This window comes from Scyliorhinus torazame, chromosome 14, assembly GCF_047496885.1.
Source record: "Scyliorhinus torazame isolate Kashiwa2021f chromosome 14, sScyTor2.1, whole genome shotgun sequence".
Taxonomy (NCBI): domain Eukaryota; kingdom Metazoa; phylum Chordata; class Chondrichthyes; order Carcharhiniformes; family Scyliorhinidae; genus Scyliorhinus; species Scyliorhinus torazame.
Window position 1 is genome coordinate 15,461,724 of NC_092720.1, and position 26,716 is coordinate 15,488,439.

A 26,716-nucleotide genomic window follows, 5' to 3' on the forward strand; every position below is an offset into this window, starting at 1 on the left:
GCGACGAGGGGCTTTTCACAGTAACTTCATTTGAAGCCTACTTGTGACAATAGGCGATTTTCATTTCATTTCATTTATCATTATGCATGGTCTTATATGGGAGAGAGTACAACAAAGCAGTGACTACATTGCAAAAGTACTTCACTGTTTGTGACATTTTAACCCAAGTCAAGTTGCCATAATAATCTAACTAGCATTTTGTAAATTGTGAGTTTAACGGGATAATGTATTGAACGGCTGGAAAATGGAAATGAGGAATAACGTAGGCCTGGTCTGAACGAATGGTTCGGCTCGAGGAGTTGAATGGCCTCCTTTACTCTTGATCCGGTGTTGATAGTCTTTCCTGTTTTGAATCTCTGTTTTCAATAGTAGGCAGAACATTGCAGAAACAGAACAAACTTGGTTGTTTTAATTGTCTTACGTTTCAGACAGAACAGAACTGAGCGAAGTTGTAAAAAATGTTTACATCCAATTAGAATTTGAGAAACATTGGTAGAGTTAAAAAAAAAGGAAGGAAAGTTAATTCTCACATGAACATTAAATCTATACAAAATGCACAATTATATACAATGGTTAATTCCTGGGTTTGAATTCAGGGTGAAATCTCCCACATGTCCAGCCTCATCGGACGCCATTCTCAGGTTATAGTTAAAGAGGGTGGTTTCTGGCTATTGTTTCTGCAGTTTATTAGGAACTGAATAAAAATAAAATGTTCTGTTTGGAGTTCATTCTATCCCTCCTGGCAGTTGTTCGCTGTTGGTGGAGGGAAATTCAGGAATTATATTTAGTGAAACTACAGTGAAGTACAAAGTTCAAAGACCAACACACACAATGCCGGACACCACCAAAAGGTATAAAAGAGGTGAATCAGAAAGTCATGATTGGTTAGCAATTGTCCTCAGTGCCTGCAACTGTTTATTTGGAGGAAGTCAGGATTCCTGCTCCCAATTTTCTCATCACTATCCATTGACGCTTGCTGGAGTTAGGCGTATGTACCGATTGGGCTTGATGCTGATGCCTTCCAGAGTCAAATGTCCTTCCAATGCGCATTGCTTAGACTCACACACAAAGCGGTGGACGTTGTGCGGGGTGCCCTGCCCCCATCAAATGGCCCTCGGCCCAAAGTAGCTTCAGGAGAAATGTGGAAAAAAATAGGGAAGAGATGGTGAAATATGGTGGAGAGTAAATGGGAGTAGTAACAGGGAAAGAGAAGGGATATGGAGTGAGGGGGGGGGGAGAGAAAGAGAGGTAAGAAGTGAAGAAAAAGCGATGAAGGGCGAGACAGGTGTGGAGGGAGATGGAAAGGAGCATGGTTTGGAAGTGAGAGAGACGGATCGTGAGAGAGAGAGAGACAGAGACAGTGAGAGAAATGGAGAACGAGAGATGAGGCAAACACAGAAAGATGCGGAGGAGGGAGAACACAAGAGATGGTCAAAATATGTAGGGAGAGAGAAGGAAATATTTGGGATAACAAGAGAGACAGAAAGAGAGGCAGACACAATTTTCTTCCCTCCTCTCCTGATTCCTTATCAGAGGACGATTCCGGGGAATTTAGGTATTGGCCATTTTTCAGTATCTCGCCCAATTGATCAGTAGTTGTGTGAGCATACACAGTACGCTAACAGACTATTCTAACATGGAGACTATCACAGCTGAGATAGACGTTAGTTCAGCAGACATCACTAAACAGCGATCAGGAGCAGTCCCTCCATTGCACAGGGTGCCAGAGTTAACCACGTAACCCGCCTCTGGTTATCAGAGACTGGGAATGTGCCGATTTATGTGCTAAACTTCAGGTGAGCTGACAGCTGCTCCTCCGCCAGTGGCTGGACTGAAGCAAAAACCCACCTTGGTGTCAGCCGTGACTCAGTGAGAATAGCACCTTCACCTCGGAGTCAGGAAGATGTGGTTTCAAGTCCCACTCTTGTGACCCGAGCACAAAAGTGCAATCCCCAGGGGGAGGACGGTACTATCCGAGATGAGACTGGAGGTGAACCCAAACCCACTGGAGAATGGGAAAGATGCCAAGGAACAATTTTGGAGACAAAGAGGGGAGCGTTCCACAGTGTCCTGGCCAATATACATCCCTCAAACAAAACCACGAAATAACTCTTGTTCTGGTCATTTTGTGTACGAGCTTGCTACACTCAAATTGACTTCCACATTACAAGAGTAACAACATTCCAAAGGAACTCCACTGGCTTGTGAAGTGCTTTGGGACAGCCCAAAATGGTGAAAGGTGCTGGAAAGATGCATCTTTTAATGACTTTGGTTATTGGGTAAATCGTTTGAGGCTAACTTTACCATTACTAATGTTAAAGTTATAGAATAACACTTTTCAGACAAGGGCTCGACATTTTGGAAGATTCCTTCAGACCATGGCAGTTTTTAACATCCAACCTGTCAATATGACAAGGTCTTTGGCGATTGCCTTTGGCAGTTTCCCAGAGTAGGATCCAGAATCTAACCGACCCACAGCACTGATATCTCCGTCTCAAATCCCATATAAACAGGTGCTGGCAGAGTACCTTTAACATTAGTAAAGTTAATTTGTTAGAAGCGTCACTTATGGGGACATTTCCCAACACAAAACTGAAAGTTTGTCAGGTCACATTATTTTCTCAATTTGTTTTTGCCCTCTCTTGCATTCCTGAAGGTTTTAAAAACTCGCTGGGATACAGTCCCACACTGACTCTTCACTGGGATACAGTTCCACACTGACCATTCACTGGGATACAGTTCCACACTGACCCTCACTGGGATACAGTTCCACGTTGACCCTTCACTGGGATACAGTTCCACACTGACTCTTCACTGGGATACAGTTCCACACTGACCCTTCACTGGGATACAGTTCCACATTGACCCTTCATTGAGATACAGTTCCACGTTGATTCTTCACTGGGATACAGTACCATGTTGATCCTTCACTGGGATACAGTTCCACATTGATTCCTCACTGGGGATACAGTTCCTCTGGCAGTAGATATCTTGGTATGTGAGTGAGGAGAGTGTGTGTTGACAGACAATTCTGGCAGCAGAGGTCATCAGAGCAGCATGTGATCCTGGTCTCATTTAATAAGAGATAAAACTACTTGACACCATGGGCAGTGTTAAAGAATGAATGATAGTCAAATTTCCTGAACAATTGCAGTGCTGTAGTCACTACTTTGACTGGCACAGGACAGAGATGGAACAAGAGAATTTTGAGTAACAAACCAGATGGTCATTTGCCAATGATTGTATCTGGGAGCCTCTGTCAATCTGAAGGAGTTGCGGTTTTCTATTAAGAGTCACAATCTATTATTGGGTCTAATTATTGGCTAAGTAACCCAGTAATTCCTTCAAAGTTCAGGTATCCCATTTATCTACTTGCATCACAGAATAGATTTTATATCTTTGTCACATGGAATCATGCAGAATGGAAGGAGGCTGTTCAAACCATCATACCTGTCCTGTCCCTCAGAAACAGCTATCCAATTAGTCCCACCTTCCTGCTCTTTCCTCATAGCCCGACTACTGTCCCCTCTGAGGAGCCAGGGCAGCGAGCGGGGTCCCAACAGGGTTGTAAAGTAGATGGGCAGAGATCCCCTGGGACCAGTTCATCTCTGTACCTGAATTGCCAAAGTGCAAATTTGTAAAATTCACTCTCATGATATTTATCATATCGTTATCTTTGTGACCTTTGATGGACGCAAATTGGCTGCTGCATTCCTTACTTACAGGGGTGGCACAGTAGTTTGCATTGCCACCTCACGGTGCCGGGGACCCGGGTTCGATTCCGGCCTTGGCGACTGTCAACAACTACGATTACTGTGTGATGTTCGTACGTTCTCCCCGTGTCTGCGTGGTTTCCTCCGGGTGCTCCGGTTTCCTCCCACAGTCCAAAGACGTGCAGGTTAGGTGGGGTTGCAGTGATAGAGCGGGTGAGTGAGGCTAGGCAGGGTGCACTTTTGGAAGGTCGGTGCAGACTTGATGAGCTGAATGGTCTCCATCAGCACTGCAGGAATTTCATGGATAAGGATCTATGGATATGGGTTACAAGCATGACTCACTGACTGTAAACAATTTGGCACATCCGAGAGTCATGAAAACCTACTCAAGTTAATTTTTCTTTCTTTTTATGAAAGATAAGAAAGGTTACCATAACATAAGATACCTGGCCAGGTCATTTCTTTTTTTCTGCACTACAGCCAGACTCTTGGGCAGCACGATAGCGTAGTGGTTAGCACAGTCGCTTCACAGCTCCATGGTCCCAGGTTCGATTCCCGGCTTGGGTCACTGCCTGTGCGGCGTCTGCACGCTCTCCCCGTGTGTGCGTGGGTTTCCTCCGGGTGCTCCGGTTTCCTCCCACAAGTCCCGAAAGATGTGCAGGTTAGGTGGATTGGCCATCCTAAATTGCCCTTAGTGTTGGGTGGGGTTACTGGGTTATGGGGATAGGGTGGGTGTGTGGGCTTGGGTAGGGTGCTCTTTCCAAGAGCCGGTGCAGACTCGATGGGCCGAATGGCCTCCTTCTGCACTGTAAATTCTATGATTCTGCCTACAATACCGGTGACTTTGACCATATCTTTCTTTTATGTAATTGGCTATCAAATCTTTCTGTAACAGAGAGCATGGGAGAAAAATTAGTCGGGGGCGATTGCGCAGAATAAACCACAAAATGGCAGCTTATTTTACCACTGGTTGCTTTTCTTTCCAGCTGGGCAGACCGGAGGGACAAGTGACAAACCGACTTTCCGTTTTCTATCACTATTTTACATATAGCCCAATATTAATCTTCACCCCCCCCCCACTCAGCTTTCAAACTGTTAGTCATCCCAGGTCTAATCCTGAATATTCAAATACATTGATATACAGTGGACCGATTTTCAGGAAACTGCTGAGACATTCTTTGTTCATCTTTTTCAGTAGGAATTGTTAGTTCCACATTTCAATTCTGCACATTTGGGGACCGAATGGCCCTCAAATGAGGGGGACACAGTGATAATGGGCACCTGATAGATGTAATAATGGGGTTTCAGGAAGCGTATAGCTGGGAACTCGTGTTGAGAAACTATATCTTAAGCAAACTGATCACTGGGGTTCATTTCCAGAGGAATAGAATTCAAAAGCAAGAGATGTTGGCTGGAATTTCAGGGCCTTTGAAACTCCCTTTCCTCGCCGGCAGCACACCCTGGCCCTCGGGCTTCCCAGCTGGGTGGTGTGGGACGGCTTCAATGGGAAATCCCGTTGACAAGCGGGGGAGTAGACAATCCCGCCACCGCGAACGGCGCCGGCGGGAAACACGGGCTGGAGGATCGGAGAATCCCGCCCGATATGTTAGTTTTGTATAAAACCTTGGTTAAACCACATGTGGGAGGGCGGCGCAGTGGTTAGCACTGCTGCCTCACGGCGCCGAGGTCCCAGGTTCGATCCCGGCTCTGGGTCACTGTCCGTGTTCTCACCGTGTTTGCGTGGGTTTCGCCCCCACAACCCAAAGATGTGCAGGGTAGGTGGATTGGCCACGCTAAATTACTCCTTAATTGGAAAAGAAATAATTGGGTACTCGAAAAAAAAAAAAAATGTAAACACATTAGGGAGCACGGAACATAATTTCTGCCCTTGTATTTATACGTGTAGGCATTGGAGAAGGTGCATGAAAGGTTTGCAAGGATGATGCTAGAACTGAGAGTCAAGGCCCATCGGAAAAGAACAGACAAGTTGGAGCTGTTTTCTCGAGAAGAGGAGGCTGAAGAGAGACCTAATCGAGATCTTTAAAACTCTGAAGGGGTTTGATAGGGAAGACATAGGGGGCAATGTTTCCGCCTGTGAAGGAGACCACCACACAGGATTATCATCTCAGTTGCTCATTAATGAATTCCTCGTGAATAAATCAGCCCCTTCCCAACAGCACAGTGTCTGTTCCTACACTAAATGGACTGCTGACCGCCACCTTCTCAAGGGCAATTAGGGATGGTTAAAACAAATGCCTCCCCAGCCAGTGATGCCCACATCCCAAGTACGGATTTTAAAAATTGACAATTCAGGAGGAACCCCTTTACCTAGGAAGTGGCGAGAATGTGGAACTAAATATTATTGGCACATTTGAGGCCAAGCTGTATGAATACAAGAAGGGAAAGGACTAGGACATGTTGGTGAAGTGAGACAATGTAAGGTGGGGAGGGGGGGGGGGGGGGGGGGAGGCTGATGTGGGGTATCGACTCGTTGACTCAAATGGGGGTGGGATTCTCCCGTCGGGCGGCTAAGTGCCGCGCCGGAGTAAAACACTCCCGTTTTTACGCCGGTTCCGAGACCCGATTCTCCGGGCCACAGTGGGATGGCACGGCACCGGAGCGGCCCACGCTGCTCCGGCTGCCGATCCCGGCCTGAACCTGGCGCCGCGGCGTCCACGCATGCGCAGTGGCCTTCTTCGCCGCGCCAGCCCCGACGCCAAATGGCGCAGGGCTACAGGAGCCGGCGCGGAGGAAAGGAGGCCCCCAGACAGAGAGGCCGATCGATGGGCCCCGATCGCAGGCCAGGCCACTACCGAGGACCCCCCGAGGCCAGACGCCCCTCCGGCGGGGGTCGGAGAATTCCGCCCACGATCTGTGCCAGTGCTGTAAATTCTTTGTCATCCAATCACACTGCTAATTTCCAGCGTTCGGAGCCAGGCTCAATCAAAATAATCACCATTAATTATCGGGAAGGTGACCTTCTTTAAAAATGTTCGCTGAAATGTTTAACCTTATCACAGGTGACTGCGATCAGAAAAACTTCCAACAAATTCCACCTCTTGATTTTCAGAGATACTCAATATTTGTTATGTCAGGTTTCTGTGCCTTTTTGATCACTGTGGGAAAAGTGGACAGTTTTGACACTAAGGGGCTGGATTCCGAGAGGGGGGCGTTGGAATGTATTACATCGATGGTTGCCCACAAGATGCAAATGTTTCACAGCCAAGTTCCACTCTGCATGAACAATTGGATGGAAATCAAACAACCACAGCAAATATGACCAAATGACTCCAATTCTCAAACCCTTTGAGGTATTAGTTGCCTTGCTGGGGTATGCACAGGTAGTGTCGTTACTTGCGTGCCCTCAAACTGAGGTCATGTCTGCCTCTTCCGGTGGAAGCTCAAGGTGTTACTTGAAGAGGAGAAGGTGACGAGTCTCTCTGTTTCCTTCCTAATGCTCCTCCTTCAAACAAAAACACTGTTTTAAAAAGACAGATTGCCAGGCCAGCGATCCGCACTGGTGTTTCTGGAATATTCCTGGTACCTTGTCCCTCACTGCGGTCCAAAGGTAAACGACAGTATGAAGATGCTGAGTATTTCCTTTATCTTTGTCCAAATTAATCATGATCTGCGCCCCCCCCCCCCCAGAAGAAGGAAAAGCTAACTCCCACTCAGGACAATGTCAAATTACTATCCTAATTCTATAGAATGTTGAGAGTCTAGTTTTCAGAGTTTTCTTTTTACAAAAGAGACAAATTCAAGACTGGTTGGTAATTTGTGCAAAGCTGTTGGCCTCCTTCACGTTTGCAGGATTTTAAGTGCTGCGAACCTGTCTGTTTGTGTAAACAGTTCAGGATGATGACGGGGTCAGTGCTCAATCAGCCTGGCTGGGGACCCAGGTGAACCTCCAGCCGCCCTCGCCGTCACGTTGTACAAACGCCTGGCCTTGGCAGAAGCTGTGCGTCTTCACGTTGCGGTGGGGATTGAGCGAGGTGGAGAAGGCCACATCGGTTTTACTCGGGGCTGCCTTGCCTGTGTAAAAAGGTGGCCCAGCGGGCTGGTAAAGTGCATCGTCGCTCAAGCGAGCCAAAGGCGAATAATGGGAGCTGGGGGAGAGGTGTTTGTTGCAGGAAGTGTCCAGTGGGCAGGGGTTGGCCAGGAAGTCCATCGGAGCGGCAGGGTCCTGGACATAGTCTGCTGGCATTGCATAGTCTGTGGGGAACTCAGTCATCTCCAGTTGATCATTGATGCAATCAACCAATGTCTCAGAAATAATGGCACTGTAGTTAGCTGGAGAACTGTCATCGATAGTGTTGGCATCTTTTAATCCCAAAGTCTTGAGCACCCAGGATTCAACATAGGGAGTACGATGATCACCTTGGGCAGAGTGGCAGCTACTTCCATTTTTACAGGTGGAATTTCCTCGTCCTCTCTTTGGAAGGTTTTCTGATGCTGGTTGGTCAGTGCAGTAAAGCCCAGAATCCTCCTGCTTTTGAAACAGGCGCTTCTTACATTTGAAGATCCCTCCTTTCTTTTGCCCATTTTGTGTTAATAATTTCTGTTAAAAGAAAAATTCACGGTGAGATATTCTAACTTTCAAAATCTTCCGTTAATGAAGAGAAAGATCACTTTGAAAACCTTGAAGTCTGATAGAAGTTTACAGTCTATTAAGTGCTCTTGAAGTCAGGCCAGTGTTGTGGTGTACAAAATGGGGCATGTAATGAAGGGGCACAGTAGCACAGTGGTTACTACTGTTGCTTCACAGAGTCAGGGTCCCAGGTTCAATTCCCGGCTTGGGTCACTGTCTGTGTGGAGTCTGCACGTTCTCCCCGTGTCTGCGTGGGTTTACTCCGGGTGCTCCGGTTTCTTCCCACAAGTCCCGAAAGACGTGTTGTTAGGTAATTTGGACATTCTGAATTCTCCCTCCGTGTACCCGAACAGGTGCCGGAATGTGGCGACTCGGGGCTTTTCGCAGTAACTTTGTTACAGTGTTAATGTAAGCCTACTAGTGACAATAAAGATTATTATTTTATATTATATCAATTTGTGCACAGCAGGATCCCACAAATAGCCATATAATAAATGGTCAAGTAACCTGTTCAGTGATATTGGTTCAAGGATAAATATTAGTCGGGACACCAGTGAGAGCTCCCCCTTGTCTTCATCAAAATTGCCGCTTGGGGTCTTCGAAACCCAAGTGGGTAGACAGTTTAACATTCCAGCCACACTCTCTCAATATGCTCCTTGAATAATGTACACTGCAGCGGGACTTTGAACTCACAACGTTCTAATTTTGAGTAAAGAGAGCGAAACAGTGACCACAACTGACACCAAAATGTGTTCACTGACATTCAAAAGAGTCCTCTCTAAGGTGAGTCTGGCTAAGTCCCATCCCAATCGCCACTCGAGCTGAATCCACAACATTCAGCAGCCCCAATCATCACGCTGATTATATTCATTCACCAGATGATCCAGATGTTAAGGGTAGGAAATGAAAACTGGCATATTGGCACGATGGGGCTGATTCTCCTGATGTTGGGATCAGTGAACTACCTTCTGGGCAGGTGTTAAACGTTTTCAGTCTATCTAACCCTGTGCTGTACCTGTCCTGGGAGTGTTTGATGGGGACAGTGTAGAGGGAGCTTTACTCTGTATCTAACCCCATGCTGTACCTGTCCTGGGAGTGTTTGATGGGGACAGTGTAGAGGGTGCTTTACTCTGTATCTAACCCTGTGCTGTACCTGTCCTGGGAGTGTTTGATGGGGACAGTGTAGAGGGAGCTTTATTCTGTATCTATCCCCGTGCTGCACCTGTCCTGGGAGTGTTTGATGGGGACAGTGTAGAGGGAGCTTTACTCTGTATCTAACCCTGTGCTGTACCTGTCCTGGGAGTGTTTGATGGGGACAGTGTAGAGGGAGCTTTACTCTGTATCTAACCCTGTGCTGTACCTGTCCTGGGACTGTTTGATGGGGACAGTGTAGAGGGAGCTTTACTCTGTATGTAACCCTGTGCTGTACCTGTCCTGGGAGTGTTTGATGGGGACAGTGTAGAGGAAGCTTTACTCTGTATCTAACCCTGTGCTGTACCTGTCCTGGGAGTGTTTGATGGGTCAGTGTAGAGGAAGCTTTACTCCGTATCTAACCCCGTGCTGTACCTGTTCTGGGAGTGTTTAATGGGGACAGTGTAGAGGGAGCTTTACTCTGTGTCTAACCCCGTGCTGTATCTGTACTGGGAGTGTTTGATGGGGACAGTGTAGAGGAAGCTTTACTCTCTATCTAACTCTATGCTGTAGTCGCCCTGGGAGTGTTTGATCCCAACACTGCAGGCCCAAAATGGGAAGTTATTCCATTCCTCAGAGCTGCTATCTTGTGGTTGAGCATAAAGATTCTCTACAAATATAATTTCTGACATTTAGGGGCATCTGATCCCATCTTTAGCAAAGTCCACTGCACCAATTAGGAGCTAAGAGTGCTGAGACTTGCATGTTGACAACCACATACCCTGGCCTTGTCCTCCAAGGATTTGACATAAGTAGAGTTGAGGTATTGTCTCAGCTTGCTGTTTTCTTCATGGAGCCTGGCAAGTTCTTCCTCCTTCTGTTCAAGAGTGTCCTGCAGCTGTGGAAATAATTGTTGGAGACTCTATTGAAACAAGTTGACTGCTGGGAGACGACAGCAGGTTACGACAAAACATTTTCTCAATTTTTTTGTTCAGAGGAAGTGAACATAGCTGGCTCGACCAGTGTTTATAGCTCATCCCTTATTGCCCTCGAGAAGGTGGTGGGGAGCCGCCTTCTTGGCCCGCTGGAGTCCATGAGGTGTAGGTACACCCGCTGTGCTGTTAGGGAGGGAGTTCCGGGATTTTGAACCAGTGACGGCAAAGGAACTGCGATATATTTCCAAGTCAGGATGGTGAATGACTTGGAGCGGAGCTTGATGGCGGATGTGTTGCCATGTATCTGCTGCCTTTGTCCTTCTGGGCGATAGAGGTCACTTGAAATGAAACTCGCTTTATGTCACAAGTAGGCTTCAAATGAAGTTACTGTGAAAAGCCCCTAGTCGCCACATTCCGGCGCCTGGTACGGGAATTGAACCCGCGCTGCTGGCCTGCCTTGGTCTGCTTTCAAAGCCAGCGATTTAGCCCTGTGTGCTAAACCCCTGTTAAAGGTCGGATGATGGTTCGGCTGAGGACCTTGTGTTTAGGGACTCCGCAACCAATGTCTTGGGGCTGCAATGATTGGCCTCCGACATCCACAACCATCTTCAAATAAGAGTCCCCCTACTGGAGGCTTTTTAGTTTCTTTCTCGGACTGTGAAGCAGGTATAACTTGGGATAGTTCTGAGACTAGATAAGGTTGAGGTTAATTTGAGGTATTGAAAATGATGAGGAGAGATAGAAAGGAATGGTTTGGACTGGCCGGATGGGCAGTGACTGGAGAACACAGCTGTCTGTTTAAAGGGTGTATGAGTCGAGGGTGAGTGTTTGGAGTTTGGCGGAAGATCAATGATGGTTTCATGGAATGTCAGGTTTAATCCTCCTATTCCAATGGTCCCAAGATAATGAAAAAAGAATCAGAGGGAGAGATGAGGAGTTTCTTTTTACTGCAGCAGTTTGTTTTAATGTCATTGTGATGTGGAAAGCTTTGCGTGAAAGGGTGGTAGCAGCAAATTCGAAACAACTTTCAGACTTGCAGGGTTGTGAGAGGCAGACGGCAGACTGGGACAGCGCCCCCCCCCCCCCCCCCCCCCCCCCAGCAATTGTCCGGCCCGCGATGGGCCGAGTGGCCGCCCGTTTTAGGCCGGTCCCGCCAGCGTAAATTACAACAGGTACTTACCGGCGGGACGTGGCTGCGCGGGCGGCCTCCGGGGTCCTCGGGGGGGGGGGGCAGATGCAGCGGGATCTGGCCCCGGGAGGTGCCCCCACGGTGGCCTGGCCCGCGATCGGGACCCACCGATCTACGGGCTGGCCTGCGCCGTGGGGGCATTCCATTCCTCCGCGTCGGCTGGTGTAACAGTCTACGACGGCCGACGCAGAGGTGAACCCCCCACCCCCCGCGCATGTGCTGGGATGACGCCAGCACACGCTGGCCCTCCCGCGCATGCGCCAAGCCCCTTCTGCGCCGGCCAGCATGGCACAAACCACTCCGCCACCGAACTAGCCCCTTAAGGTGCGGAGGATTCCGCAGTTTCGGGGTGGTCCGACGTCGGAGGGCTTCACGCCACTCCTTCCCGCCGGAGTGTCCCCCCCGCCTCCAGTTCACGGAGAATTCTGCCCCCGGGTTCAATTCCGGCCTTGGGTGACTGTCTGTGCGGAGTCTGCACTTTCCCCCCGTGTCTGCGTGGGTTTCCTCCGGGTGCTCCGGTTTCTTCCCACAGTCCAAAGATTTGCAGGTTAGGTGGATTGGTGTCCAAAAAGGTTAGATGGAGTTAATGTGTTACGGGGATAGGGTGGCGGCGTGGGCTTGGGTAGGGTGTGCTCTTTCCAAGGGCTGGTGCAGACCCAATGGGCCGAATAGCCTCCTTCTGCACTGTAAATTCTACGTTCTGTGCAAGTACAACTCACCTGACCCACTCCCCTACCTGTACCCTCCAGCCCTTCATTGGAGGTTATCCAAATCTCTTTCAAAAAATACAACAGGCTTAAATATTCACAGTTTGAGCAAAGGTTCCGAAAATGTTGTCAATTTCTTGGGTTGCAGATGGAGTAGAGATGCGGATCAGCCAGAATCTACCTGAATGGTGGAACAGGCTCGAGGGGCAGAATGGCCCCCCTCCTGTTGTTGTTTTCTTTGTTCAGAGATATTGTAGGGAAATAAAGTTACTGATTCTGATTGCTCAATGATTATCAGCTTGGTAAGCGTGAGATAAAGACAGGCAAAACGATTAACAGGGTCATCAGAATTATCGCAACAAATTACCTGTTTGTTTTTGTAGAACTGGGATGATAAGTGGCCGGTCCACCTGAACTCATCCTGCACAGCGCAATCATACTCCGGCAAGTAGTCTAGTGAGGAATTAAAGTAAATCATGGTGATGCCAATCACTGAGCTAGACAACTATGTTGTTGGGTGCCAGGGTAAATTACATTAACGGCGTTCAAAAGGTATCTCGACAAACATATGGATAGGATGGGTAGAGACCAACTGCCCCTCCCCCAGACCAACTCCCCCTCCCCCAGACCAACTCCCCATCCCCCAGACCAACTCCCCCTCCCCCAGACCAACTCCCCCTCCCCCAGACCAACTCCCCCTCCCCCAGACCAACTCCCCCTCCCCCAGACCAACTCCCCCTCCCCCAGACCAACTCCCCCTCCCCCAGACCAACTCCCCCTCCCCAAGACCAACTCCCCCTCCCCAAGACCAACTCCCCCTCCCCAAGACCAACTCCCTCTCCCCCAGACCAACTCCCCCTCCCCCAGACCAACTCCCCCTCCCCCAGACCAGCTCCCCCTCCCCAAGACCAACTCCCCCTCCCCAAGACCAACTCCCCCTCCCCCAGACCAACTCACCCCCCCGACCAACACCCCTCCCCCAGACCAACTCAACCCCCTGACAAACTTCCCTGCCCCAGATCAACTGCCCCTCCCCCAGACCAACTCCCCCTCCCCCAGACCAACTCCCCCTCCCCCAGACCAACTCACCCCCCCGACCAACACCCCTTCCTCCCCCAGGCAAACTCACCCCCCTCAGACCAACACCCCTCCCCCTGCAGACCAACTCCCCACAGCCCAGCTCCCCCCCCAGCCCAGTTCCCCCCCACAGCCCAGCTCCCCACCCCCCAGCCCAGCTCCCCCCAGCCCAGTTCTTCCCAGCCCAGTTCCCCCCCCCAGCACAGTTCCCCCCCACAGCCCAGCTCCCCCCCCAGCCCAGCTCCCCCCCAGCCCAGCTCCCCCCAGCCCAGTTCCCCCCAGCACAGTTCCCCCCCATAGCTCTCCACCCCAGCTCCCAGACCCCTTGTACCCCCTACCCAGCACCCCCCTATCCAGCCCCTCCTACCCAGCTACCCCCTCTACCCAGCCACCCTCCACCCCCCCTACCCAGCCCCACCCAGCCCACCCTAACCCATCTCCCCCACTACCCAGCCCCCCTACCCAAACTCCCTACCCAGCTCCCCCCTCAAGCCCACCACCCCTACACAGCCCCATCCCCAGACCCCCGAGGCCCCCTCTACACAGCCCAACCCCAAACTCCACCCCCCCACCCCTACCCAGCCCCCACAACTCCTACCCATTCCCCCCCAGTCCCCTACCCAGCCCCACCCTACCCAGCACCCCCCCCCCACCCCTACCCAACCCCACCACCAGCCACACCCCCTATTCAGCACCCCCCCCACCCCCGCTTTGGGGATTGACCCCCGCCCGCTGGCAGATGGGCAGCGGCAGTCACTCAGCGGGAAGCCGCTGCCACCCACGTGACTCAGGCCAGGCGGCTGCTGATGGTTTAATGTTTATCCCGGGTTGTTGATGGCGGCGGGAGTCGGGAGTAAGGAGCCAAAGATCGAGGCAACAATGGGTAAAAAACAACCCAGCAAGACACAGCACAGACTCAGTGAACCCTGGAGGTGGCTCTTAAACCTCACCACAGACTAGTGCAGTGGGAGAGACTGGGACAGGGGGAGAGACTGCGACAGGGGGAGAGACTGGGTCAGGGGGAGAGGGGGGGCAGGGGGAGAGACTGGGACATGGGGAGAGACTGGGACAGGGGGAGAGACTGCGACAGGGGGAGAGACTGGGTCAGGGGGAGAGGGGGGGCAGGGGGAGAGGCAGGGGCAGGGGGAGAGGCAGGTGCAGGGGGAGAGGCAGAGGCAGGGGGAGAGACTGGGACAGGGGGAGAGACTGGGACAGGGGGAGAGACTGGGACAGGGGGAGAGACTGCGACAGGGGGAGAGACTGGGTCAGGGGGAGAGGGGGGGCAGGGGGAGAGACAGGGACAGGGGGAGAGACAGGGACAGGGGGAGAGACTGGGACAGGGGGAGAGACTGAGACAGGGGGAGAGACTGAGACAGGGGGAGAGACTGGGGCAGGGGGAGAGACTGGGGCAGGGGGAGAGACTGGGGCAGGGGGAGAGACTGGGGCAGGGGGAGAGACTGGGGCAGGGGGAGAGACTGGGGCAGGGGGAGAGACTGGGGCAGGGGGAGAGACTGGGGCAGGGGGAGAGACTGGGGCAGGGGGAGAGACTGGGGCAGGGGGAGAGGGGGGGCAGGGGGAGAGGCAGGGGCACGGGGAGAGGCAGGTGCAGGGGGAGAGGCAGGGGCAGGGGGAGAGACTGGGACAGGGGGAGAGACTGGGACAGGGGGAGAGACTGGGGCAGGGGGAGAGACTGGGACAGGGCGAGAGACTGGGACAGGGCGAGAGACTGGGACAGGGCGAGAGACTGGGACAGGGCGAGAGACTGGGACAGGGCGAGAGACTGGGGCAGGGGGAGAGACTGGGGCAGGGGGAGAGACTGGGGCAGGGGGAGAGACTGGGGCATGGGAAAAGACTGGGGCATGGGAAAAGACTGGGGCAGGGGGAGAGACTGGGGCAGGGGGAGAGACTGGGGCAGGGGGAGAGACTGGGGCAGGGGGAGAGACTGGGGCAGGGGGAGAGACTGCGACAGGGGGAGAGACTGGGTCAGGGGGAGAGGGGGGGCAGGGGGAGAGGCAGGGGCAGGGGGAGAGGCAGGTGCAGGGGAAGAGGCAGGGGCAGGGGGAGAGACTGGGACAGGGGGAGAGACTGGGGCAGGGGGAGAGACTGGGACAGGGGGAGAGACTGGGACAGGGGGAGAGACTGGGTCAGGGGGAGGGGGGGCAGGGGGAGAGACAGGGACAGGGGGAGAGACTGGGACAGGGGGAGAGACTGAGACAGGGGGACAGACTGGGGCAGGGGGACAGACTGGGGCAGGGGGACAGACTGGGGCAGGGGGAGAGACTGGGGCAGGAGGAGAGACTGGGGCAGGGGGAGAGACTGGGGCAGGGGGAGAGACTGGGGCAGGGGGAGAGACTGGGGCAGGGGGAGAGACTGGGGCAGGCGGAGCGACTGGGGCAGGGGGATAGACTGGGACAGGGGGATAGACTGGGACAGGGCGAGAGACTGGGACGGGCGAGAGACTGGGACGGGCGAGAGACTGGGACAGGGCGAGAGACTGGGGCAGGGGGAGAGACTGGGGCAGGGGGAGAGACTGGGGCAGGGGGAGAGACTGGGGCAGGGGGAGAGACTGGGGCAGGGGGAGAGACTGGGTCAGGGGGAGAGACTGGGTCAGGGGGAGAGACTGGGTCAGGGGGAGAGACTGGGTCAGGGGGAGAGACTGGGGCAGGGGGAGAGACTGGGGCAGGGGGAGAGGCAGGGACAGGGGGAGAGACTGGGACAGGGGGAGAGACTGAGACAGGGGGACAGACAAGGGCAGGGGGAGAGACTGGGGCAGGGGGAGAGACTGGGGCAGGGGGAGAGGCAGGTGCAGGGGGAGAGGCAGAGGCAGGGGGAGAGACTGGGACAGGGGGAGAGACTGGGTCAGGGGGAGAGGGGGGCAGGGGGAGAGGCAGGGGCAGGGGAGAGGCAGGTGAAGGGGGAGAGGCAGAGGCAGGGGGAGAGACTGGGACAGGGGGAGAGACTGGGACAGGGGGAGAGACTGGGACAGGGGGAGAGACTGCGACAGGGGGAGAGACTGGGTCAGGGGGAGAGGGGGGGCAGGGGGAGAGACAGGGACAGGGGGAGAGACTGGGACAGGGGGAGAGACTGAGACAGGGGGAGAGACTGAGACAGGGGGAGAGACTGGGGCAGGGGGAGAGACTGGGGCAGGGGGAGAGACTGGGGCAGGGGGAGAGACTGGGGCAGGGGGAGAGACTGGGGCAGGGGGAGAGACTGGGGCAGGGGGAGAGACTGGGGCAGGGGGAGAGACTGGGGCAGGGGGAGAGACTGGGGCAGGGGGAGAGACTGGGGCAGGGGGAGAGGGGGGGCAGGGGGAGAGGCAGGGGCACGGGGAGAGGCAGGTGCAGGGGGAGAGGCAGGGGCAGGGGGAGAGACTGGGACAGGGGGAGAGACTGGGACAGGGGGAGAGACTGGGGCAGGGGGAGAGACTGGGACAGGGCGAGAGACTGGGACAGGGCGAGAGACTGGGACAGGGCGAGAGACTGGGACAGGGCGAGAGACTGGGGCAGGGGGAGAGACTGGGGCAGGGGGAGAGACTGGGGCAGGGGGAGAGACTGGGGCAGGGGGAGAGACTGGGGCAGGGGGAGAGACTGGGGCAGGGGGAGAGACTGGGGCAGGGGGAGAGACTGGGGCATGGGAAGAGACTGGGGCAGGGGGAGAGACTGGGGCAGGGGGAGAGACTGGGGCAGGGGGAGAGACTGCGACAGGGGGAGAGACTGCGACAGGGGGAGAGACTGGGTCAGGGGGAGAGGGGGGGCAGGGGGAGAGGCAGGGGCAGGGGGAGAGGCAGGTGCAGGGGAAGAGGCAGGGGCAGGGGGAGAGACTGGGACAGGGGGAGAGACTGGGGCAGGGGGAGAGACTGGGACAGGGGGAGAGACTGGGACAGGGGGAGAGACTGGGACAGGGGGAGAGACTGGGTCAGGGGGAGGGGGGGGCAGGGGGAGAGACAGGGACAGGGGGAGAGACTGGGACAGGGGGAGAGACTGAGACAGGGGTCAGACTGGGGCAGGGGGACAGACTGGGGCAGGGGGAGAGACTGGGGCAGGGGGAGAGATTGGGGCAGGAGGAGAGACTGGGGCAGGGGGAGAGACTGGGGCAGGGGGAGAGACTGGGGCAGGGGGAGAGACTGGGGCAGGGGGAGAGACTGGGTCAGGGGGAGAGACTGGGTCAGGGGGAGAGACTGGGTCAGTGGGAGAGACTGGGTCAGGGGGAGAGACTGGGGCAGGGGGAGAGGCAGGGACAGGGGGAGAGACTGGGACAGGGGGAGAGACTGAGACAGGGGGACAGACGAGGGCAGGGGGAGAGACTGGGGCAGGGGGAGAGACTGGGGCAGGGGGAGAGACTGGGGCAGGGGGAGAGACTGGGGCAGGGGGAGAGACTGAGGCAAGGGGAGAGACTGGGGCAGGGGGAGAGACTGGGGCGTGGGAGCGACTGGGGCAGGGGGAGAGACTGGGACAGTGCGAGAGACTGGGGCAGGGGGAGAGACTGGGACAGGGGGAGAGACTGGGACAGGGGGAGAGACTGGGACAGGGGGAGAGACTGGGGCAGAGGGTGAGACAGGGGCAGGGGGAGAGACAGGGGCAGGGGGAGAGACAGGTGCAGCGGGAGAGACTGGGGCAGGGGGAGAGACTGGGGCAGGGGGAGAGACTGGGGCAGGGGGAGAGACTGGGGCAGGGGGAGAGACTGGGGCAGGGGGAGAGACTGGGGCAGGGGGAGAGACTGGGGCAGGGGGAGAGACTGGGGCAAGGGGAGAGACTGGGGCAGGGGGAGAGACTGGGGCAGGGGGAGAGACTGGGGCAGGGCGAGAGACTGGGGCAGGGGAAGAGACTGGGGCAAGGGAAGAGACTGGGGCAGGGGGGAGACTGGGGCAGGGGGAGACTGGGGCAGGGGGAGACTGAGGCAGGGGGGAGACTGGGGCAGGGGGAGAGGACAGGGGAAGAGACTGGAAGAAGGGGAGAGACTGGAACAAGGGGAGAGACTGGGGCAGGGGGAGAGACTGGGGCAGGGGGAGAGACTGGGGCAGGGGGAGAGACTGGGGCAGGGGGAGAGACTGGGGCAGGGGGAGAGACTGGGGCAGGGGGAGAAACTGGGGCAGAGGGAGAGTTTGGGCAGGAGGAGAGATAGGCACATGGGGGGAGACTGGGACAGAGGGAGAGACTGGGATGGAGGAAGAGACTGTGGCAGGGGGAGAAACTGGGGCAGGGGGAGTGACTGGGGCAGGGGGAGTGACTGGGGCAGGGGGAGTGACTGGGGCAGGGGGAGTGACTGGGGCAGCGGGAGTGACTGGGGCAGGGGGAGTGACTGGGGCAGGGGGAGTGACTGGGGCAGGGCGGAGACTGGGGCAGGGCGGAGACTGGGGCAGGGGGAGAGGCTGGGACAGGGGGAGAGACTCGGACAGGGGGAGAGACTGGGTCACGGGGAGAGACTGGGACACAGGGAGAGACTGGGACACAGGGAGAGACTGGGACACAGGGAGAGACTGGGACACAGGGAGAGACTGGGACATGGGGAGAGGTTAGTACACAGGGAGAGGACAAGGGGAGAGGCTGTGAGATGGGGTGAGGCTGGGACAGGGGGTGAGGCTGGGACAGGGGGAGAGCCTGGGCCACGGGGAGAAACTGGGACTGGGGGAGTGACTGGGACAGGGGGAGTGACTGGGACAGGGGGACAGACTGGGACAGGGGGAGAGACTGGGACAGGGGGAGAGACTGGGACAGGGGGAGAGACTGGGACAGGGGGAGAGACTGGGACAGGGGGAGAGGTTAGTACAGGGGGAGAGGACAAGTGGAGAGCCTGGAAAACAGGGATAGGCTGGAACAGGGGGAGAGACTGGGTAAGGGGCGGGACTGGGACAGGGGGAGAGACTGGAACCGGTGGAGAGACTGGGACGGGGGAGAGGATGAGACAGGGGGAGAGACTGGGACAGTGGGAGAGACTGGGACATGGGGAGAGACTGGGACACGGGGAGAGACTGGGGCAGGGGGAGAGACTGGGGCAGGGGGAGAGACTGGGGCAGGGGGAGAGACTGGGGCAGGGGGAGAGACTGGGGCAGGGGGAGAGACTGGGGCAGGGGGAGAGACTGGGGCAGGGGAGAGACTGGGGCAGGGGAGAGACTGGGGCAGGGGGAGAGACTGGGGCCGGGGGAGAGACTGGGGCAGGGGGAGAGACTGGGCAGGGGGAGAGACTGGGGCAGGGGGAGGAGACAGGGGGAGAGGCCGGGACACGGGGAGAGATCGGGGCACGGGGAGAGGACCGGGAAAGGGGGAGAGACCGGGACAGGGGGAGAGACCGGGACAGGGGGAGAGACCGGGACAGGGGAGAGACCGGACAGGGGGAGAGACTGGGACAGGCGGAGAGACTGGGACACGGGGAGAGGCCGGGACACGGGGAGAGGCCGGGACACGGGGAGAGGCCGGGACACGGGGAGAGACCGGGACACGGGGAGAGGCCGGGACAGAGGGAGAGGCCGGGACAGGGGGAGTCGCTGGGACAGGGGGAGTCGCTGGGACAGGGGAAGAGGACACTGTGCTGGGACACGGGGCAGGAGAGGAGACAGGGACACGGGGAGAGACTGGGACAGGGGGAGAGGACACGGGGAGAGGCTGGGACAGGGTGAGTGGACACGGGGAGAGACTGGGACAGGGGAAGTGGCTAGGACGGGGGAGAGAGTGGGACAGGGGGAAGGACACGGGGAGAGGCTGGGACAGGGGGAGAGGACACGGGAGAGACTGGGACAGGGGAAGTGGCTGGTACGGGGGAGAGAGTGGGACAGGGGGTAGGACATGGGGAGAGGCTGGGACAGGGGGAGAGGAGAACGGGCTGGGACACTGGCAGGGGGAGAGACTGGGGACACGGGGAGAGACTGGGACAGGGGAGTGGGTGGGACGGGGGAGAGAGTGACTGGGGGTGAGGACTCGGGGAGAGGCTGGGACAGGGGGAGAGGACACGGGGAGAGACTGGGACAGGGGGAGTGACTGGGACGGGGGGAGTGACTGGGACGGGGGAGTGAGTGGGACAGGGGGTGAGGACTCGGGGAGAGGCTGGGACAGGGGGAGAGGAGAGTGGGCTGGGACAGGGGGATAGGACTGTGTGCTGGGACACTGGGCAGGGGGAGACACGGGCTGAGCCTGGCCAGGCTTTCTTGGCCCCTGTTACTGAGCTGGGTGTGTGGGTGTGTTGCTGTGCCCAGGCCAGCGCCCCTTACCTTGTGCCTGCTGCTGGCTGCTTCTGCTGTTGTCCCGGATACCGCCTGGCCACTGAGAGTACCAGGTTTCCATGGAAATGTCAACACTGGCTGACGTCGCGTCCGAAGAAGAAGAGTACTCATAGCCCTGCTCTCCCACAAAGGGCTGGTCCTGGCAACTGAGAATGGTGTTCTGTGCATACAGCAGAGGGTGGGTGAGAGAGAGAGAGAGGGGGTGAGAGAGAGGGAGAGGGAGAGGGAGAGGGAGGAGAGGGGGGAGTGGGAGGGGGAGAGGGAGAGGGGGGGGGAGGGGGAGGGAGAGGGGGAGAGGGGGAGGGGGAGGGGGAGGGGGAGGGGGAGGGGGAGGGGGGAGAGGGGAGAGGGGGAGGGGGGAGGGGGAGAGGGGGGAGGGGGAGAGGGGGAGGGGGAGGGGGAGAGGGGGGAGGGGGAGGGGGAGAGGGGGGAGGGAGAAGGAGAGGAGGGAGGGAGAGGGGGAGGGGTAGAGGGGGAGAGGGGGGAGGGGGAGGGGGAGAGGGGGGAGGGGAGAGGGGAGAGGGGGAGGGGAGAGGGAGAGGGGGGAGGGGAGAGGGGGAGGGGGAGGGGAGAGGGGGAGGGGGAGGGGGAGAGGGGGGAGGGGGAGGGGAGAGGGGGAGGGGGAGGGGAGAGGGGGGAGGGGTAGAGGGGGAGGGGGAGAGGGGGGAGGGGGAGAGGGGGGAGGGGGAGGGGAGAGGGGAGAGGGGGGAGGGGGGAGAGGGAGAGGGGAGAGGGGAGAGGGGGAGGGGGGAGGGGGGGAGGGGGAGAGGGGGGGAGGGGGAGGGGAGGGGGGAGGGGGGAGGGGAGGGAGGGAGGGGGAGGGGAGGGGAGGGGAGGGGGGGAGGGGGTGGGGAGGGAGGGGGGAGGGGAGGGGGAGGGAGGGGGGGGGGGGAGGGGGGGAGGGAAGTGGGAGGAGGGAGGAGGGGAGAGGGGGAGGAGGGAGGAGGGAGAGTGGAGAGGGGGGAGGGAGGGAGGGGAGGGAGGGAGGAGGAGGGGAGGGGAGGTGAGAGGAGGGGGGAGGGGAGGAGGAGGGGGAGGGAGGGGGAGGGGAGGGGTGGGAGGAGGGGGGAGGGAGGGAGGAGGGGGGGAGGGGAGGGAGGTGGGAGGGGAGGGAGGAGGGGGAGGGAGGGAGGGGGAGGGGAGGGAGGAGGGGAGAGGAGGGGGTGGGAGGGAGGAGGGGGGAGGGGAGGGAGGAGGGGGGAGGGGAGGGAGGGGGGGGAGGGGAGGGAGGAGGGGAGAGGGGGAGGGAGGGGAGGGGGAGGGGAGGAGGAGGGGGAGGGGAGGGAGGAGGGGGAGGGAGGGAGGAGGGGGAGGGGAGGGAGGTGGGGGGAGGGAGGGAGGAGGGGAGGGGAGGGAGGAGGGGGAGGGAGGGAGGGGTGAGGGGTGGGAGGAGGGGGAGGGGGAGGGGAGGAGGGGGAGGGGGAGGGAGGAGGGGGAGTGAGGGAGGAGGGGGAGGGGAGGGAGGTGGGGGGGGAGGGGGGGGGAGGTGGGTGGAGGTGTGGGAGGAGGGGGAGGGAGGAGGGAGGAGGAGGAGGGAGGAGGGAGGAGGAGGAGGGGGAGGGAGGAGGGGGAGGGAGGAGGGGAGGGAGGAGGGGGAGGGAGGAGGGGGAGGGAGGAGGGGGAGGGAGGAGGAGGGATGAGGGGGAGGTGAGGAGGGGGAGGAGGAGGGCGGAGGGGGAGAGGAGGAGGGGGAGGGAGGAGGGGGAGGGAGGGGGGATAGGTGGGGGAGGGAGGAGGGAGGAGGGGGTAGGGAGGGGGGAGGGAGGAGGGGGAGGGGGAGGGAGGAGGGGGGAGGGAGGGGGAGAGGGGGAGGGAGGAGGGAGGAGGAGGAGGGGAGTGGGGAGGGGGATAGGGTGGGTGGAGTGGGATAGGGGAGAGTGGGAGGGGGAGAGGGGGGAGTGGGAGGGGGAGAGGGTGGAGTGGGGGGGTGAGGGGGTAGTGGGAGGGGTGAGAGGGGTAGGGGGAGGGGAGAGGGGAGGGGTGGAGTGGGAGAGGGTGGGAGTGGCGGGTGGAGAGGTGGGAGTGGGAGAGGGTGGGAGTGGGAGGGGGAGTGGGAGGGGGGAGTGGAGAGGGGAGTGGGGGGGGGTGGAGGGGTGGAGTGGGGGAGGTGAGAGGGGGAGAGGTTGGGAGGGGGAGGGGGAGGGAGGGGGGAGGGGGGGGGTGGAGGGGGGAAGTGGGAGGGGGGAGTGGGGAGGGGGAGAGTGGGGTGGGAGGGGAGAGGGGGGAGTGGGGAGGGGAGGAAGGGGGAGAAGGGGGGAGAGGGGGGAGTGGAGGGAGAAGGGGAGAGGGGGAGTGGGGGGGGAGTGGGGGTGGGAGGGGGAGAGGGGAGTGGGAGGGGGAGAGGGGGGGTGGGAGGGGGAGAGGGGGGGAGTGGGAGGTGGGAGAGGGGGGAGTGGGAGGGGGAGAGGGGGTCGTGGGAGGGGGAGAGAGAGGGGGAGTGGGAGGGGGAGAGGGGGGAGGGGGGAGGGGGAGAGGGGGAGTGGGAGGGGGAGAGGGGGGAGTGGGAGGGGAGAGGGGGGAGTGGGAGGGGGAGAGGGAGAGTGGGAGGGGGAGAGTGGGAGGGGAGAGGGGGGAGGGGGGGGAGGGGAGGGGGAGTGGGCGGGGGAGAGGGGGAGTTGGTGGGGAGAGTGAGAGGGGGAGGGGGAGGAGGGAGGGGAGGGGGAGGTGGGAGGGGGGAGGGGGGAGGGGGAGGGGGGAGGGGGGAGGGGGAGGGGAGAGGGGGAGGGGGAGGGGGGGGGGAGGGAGGGGGAGAGGGGAGGGGGAGAGGGTGAGAGGGGGTGGGGAGGGGGAGAGGGGGGAGGGGAGGGGGAGAGGGAGTGGGAGGGGGAGAGGGGGGAGAGGGGGATGGGAGTGGGGGGGGAGAGGGGGAGAGGGGATAGTGGGAGGGGGAGTGGAGGGGAGAGGGGGGAGTGGGAGGGGAGAAGGGGGAGAGGTGGAGGGAGAAGGGGGAGAGGGGGGAGTGGGACGGGGGAGTGGGAGGGGGAGAGGGGAAGTGGGAGGGGGAGAGGGGGGGAGTGGGGGGAGGGGGAGAGGGGGGAGTGGGAGGGGGAGAGGGGGGAGTGGGAGGGGGAGAAGGGGGAGTGGGAGGGGGAGGGGTGAGGGGGAGAGGGGAGTGGGGAGGGGGAGAGAGGGAGGGGTGGGAGGGGGAGAGTGGGAGGGGGAGAGTGGGAGGGGGAGAGTGGGAGGGGGAGAGGGGGGAGTGGGGGGGAGAGAGGGGGAGTGGGTGGGGGAGGAGAGGGGGGAGAGGTGGGAGTGGGCCGGGGGGAGAGGGGGGAAGTGGGCGGGGGAGAGGGGGGAGTGGGAGGGGAGAGTGAGAGGGGAGAGGGGGAGAGAGGGGGGAGGGGGAGAGGGGAAGAGGGGAGGGGGGAGAGGGGATGAGGGTGAGGGGAGAGGGGAGAGGGGGGGAGGGGGAGAGGGAGGGGAGAGGGTGAGATTGGGAGAAGGAGAGGGGGAGGGGGGAGGGGGGAGAGGGGGAGGGGGAGGGGGGAGAGGGGGGAGGGGGAGGGGGGAGGGGAGGGGGAGGGGAGAGGGGGAGGAGAGGGGAGGGGGGAGGGAGGGGTGAGGGGGAGGAGGGGGAGGGGGAGGGGAGAGGGGGGAGGGGGGAGAGGGGGGAGGGGGGGGAGGGGGAGAGGGGGGAGGGGGAGGGGGAGGGGGGAGGGGGAGAGGGGGGAGGGGGAGAGGGGGGAGGGGGGAGAGGGGGGGGGAGGGGGAGAGGGGGAGGGAGAGGGGGAGGGGGTGAGGGGGAGGGGGAGGGGGAGGGAGGTGGAGGGGGAGAGGGGGGATGGGGAGAGGGGGGAGTGGGAGAGGTGGGAGTGGGGGGGGAAGTGGGTGGGGGGGAGAGGGAAGAGTGGGAGAGGGGGAGAGGTGGGGTGGGGAGGGGGCAGAGGGGGAGGGGGCAGAGGGGAGGGGGCAGAGGGGGAGGGGGGAGGGAGGGGGAGGGGGGAGGGGAGGGGGAGGGGGATGGGGAGGGGAGAGGGAGGAGAAGGGGGAGGTGGGAGGGGGAAGGGGGAAGAGAGGGGGAAGGAGGTGGGGAGGGGAAAGGGGTAGTGGGGGAGGGGGAGGGGGGAGAGGGGGAAGGGGAGGGGGAGAGGGGGAGGGGGTGAGGGGAGGGGTAGAGGGGTAGGCGGAGTGGGGGAGGAGCGAGGGGAGTGGGGGAGGGGCGTTGGGAGTGGGGGAGGAAGTGGGGAGGGGGAGGGGAGGGGGAGTGGGAGAGATGGGGAGGGGGAGGGGGAGAGAGGGGGAGGGAGAGAGGGAAGGAGTGTGGGAGAGGGAGGGAAGTGGATGGGGTGGGGAGGGAGGGGGGCAGGTGGGGAGGGAGGGGGCAGGTGGGAGGGGGAGAGGTGGGAGGGGGGGGAGAGGTGGGAGGGGGAGAGGTGGGAGGGGGAGAGGGGGAGAGGTGGGAGAGGGGAGGGGGAGAGGTGGAGAGGTGGGAGGGGGAGAGGGGGAGAGGTGGGGGGGAGAGGGGGAGAGTGGGAGGGGGAGGGGAGAGGTGGGAGGGGGAGGAGGGGGAGAGGTGGGAGGGGGAGAGGGGGAGAGGTGGGAGGGGGGAGGGAGGGGGGAGGGGGAGAGGGGGAGGGGGAGAGGGTGGGAGGGGGGAGAGGTGGCGAGGGGAGAGAGTGGGAGGGGAAAGGTGGGAGGGGGAGTGGGGGAGGGAGTGGAGAGGGGGGAGTGGGAGGGGTAGAGGGGGGAGTGGGAGGGTAGAGGGGGAGTGGGAGGGGTAGAGGGGGAGTGCGAGGGGGAGAGGGGAGGGGGAAGGGGGAGAGGGGGGAGAGGGGGGGGAGAGGGGCGAGGGGAGGGGGGAGGGGGAGGGGAGGGGGAGAGGGGATGGGGGAGAGGGGGGAGTGGGAGGGGGAGGGGGAGTGGGAGGGGGAGGGGAGTGGAGGGGGAGGGGAGTGGGAGGGGGGTGGGAGGGGGGAGTGGGGAGGGGGAGTGGGTGGGAGGGGGGAGTGGGTGGGAGGGGGGTGTGGGGGAGGGGGTGGGGAATGGGGGGAGTGGGAGGGGGAGTGGGGGGGGAGGGGGGGGTGGGGGGGGGGGGGGGTGGGGTGGAGGGGGGAGGAGGGGGTGGGGAGTGGTGGGAGGGGGGAGTGGGGGGGGGAGTGGGGGGAGTGGGGGTGAGTGGGGGGAGGGGGAGTGGGGGGAGTGGGGGAGGGGGAGTGGGGGGAGGGGGAGGGGGAGTAGGGGGGAGGGGGAGTGGGGGGAGGGGGGAGTGGGGGAGGGGGGAGGGGGGAGAGTGGGGGAGGGGAGGGGAGTGGGGGGAGGGGGAGAGGGGAGGAGGGGGAGGGGAGTGGGAGAGGGGAGGGGGAGTGGGAGGGGAGAGGGGGAGTGGGAGGGGGAGAGTGGGTGGGGGGTGGAGGAGGAGTGGGAGGTGGGGAGTGGGAGGGGGAGTGGGTGGGGGAGGAGGAGTGGGAGGATGGGGAGTGGGAGGGGGGAGGTGGGAGTGGGATGTGGGAGGGGAGGTGGGAGGGGGAGTGGTGGGAGGGAGAGGTGGGAGGGGAAAGTGGGAGGGGGAGAGGTGGGAGGGAGTGGGAGGAGGGAGAGGTGGGAGGTGGAGGGGGGAGGTGGGAGGGGGAGAGTGGGAGGTGGGAGTGGGAGTGGGAGGTGGGAGGGGGAGTGGGAGGTGGGAGGGGGAGAGAGGAGGGGGAGAGGTGGAAGTGGAGGGGGAGAGGTGGGAGGGGGAGAGGTGGGAGGGGGAGAGGTGGGAGGGGGGGGAGAGGTGGAGGGGGGAGTGGGAGGGGGAGAGGGGGGAGTGGGAGGGGGAGAGGGGGGAGTGGGAGGGGGGAGAGGGGGGAGTGGGAGGGGGAGAGGGGGGAGTGGGAGGTGGGAGGGGGAGTGGGGGGGGAGGGTGGAGGGGGAGTGGAGGGGGAGAGGCGGAGGGGGAGAGGCGGAGGGGGAGGGGGAGGGGGAGAGGCAGGGGGAGGGGGAGGGGAGGGGAGGGGGGTGGGGAGTGGGAGGGGAGGGGGAGTGGGAGGGGAGGAGGAGGGGGGAGATGGGACGGGAGGAGGGGGGGGAGATGGAGGGGAGGAGGGGGGGGGAGATGGGAGGGGAGGAGGGGAGATGGGAGGGGGGAGGGGAGGGGGAGAGGGAGTGGGAGGGGGAGAGGGGGGTGTGACAGGCGGAGAGGGAGAGAGTAGTGAGAGGGGGAGAGGGGGGAAGGGAGGGGGGG

At 60.2% G+C, this 26,716-nt stretch overlaps 1 protein-coding gene across 2 annotated transcripts in view; it reads right to left on the reverse strand.

The window, feature by feature from the left end:
- Nucleotides 1–387: 387 nt before the first annotated feature.
- Nucleotides 388–26,716, reverse strand: part of gmnc (geminin coiled-coil domain containing) — a 188,050-nt gene continuing 161,721 nt past the window's right edge. For both annotated transcript variants that reach the window (XM_072473730.1, XM_072473731.1), the window contains exons 2-5: nucleotides 20,542–20,713; nucleotides 12,631–12,716; nucleotides 10,214–10,330; nucleotides 388–8,271 (exon numbers count right to left, since the gene is read on the reverse strand). In XM_072473730.1, coding sequence (XP_072329831.1) covers nucleotides 7,588–8,271; nucleotides 10,214–10,330; nucleotides 12,631–12,716; nucleotides 20,542–20,713 — 1,059 coding nt within the window. In that variant the 3' untranslated portion in view covers nucleotides 388–7,587. The remainder of the gene's footprint in view (nucleotides 8,272–10,213; nucleotides 10,331–12,630; nucleotides 12,717–20,541; nucleotides 20,714–26,716) is intronic.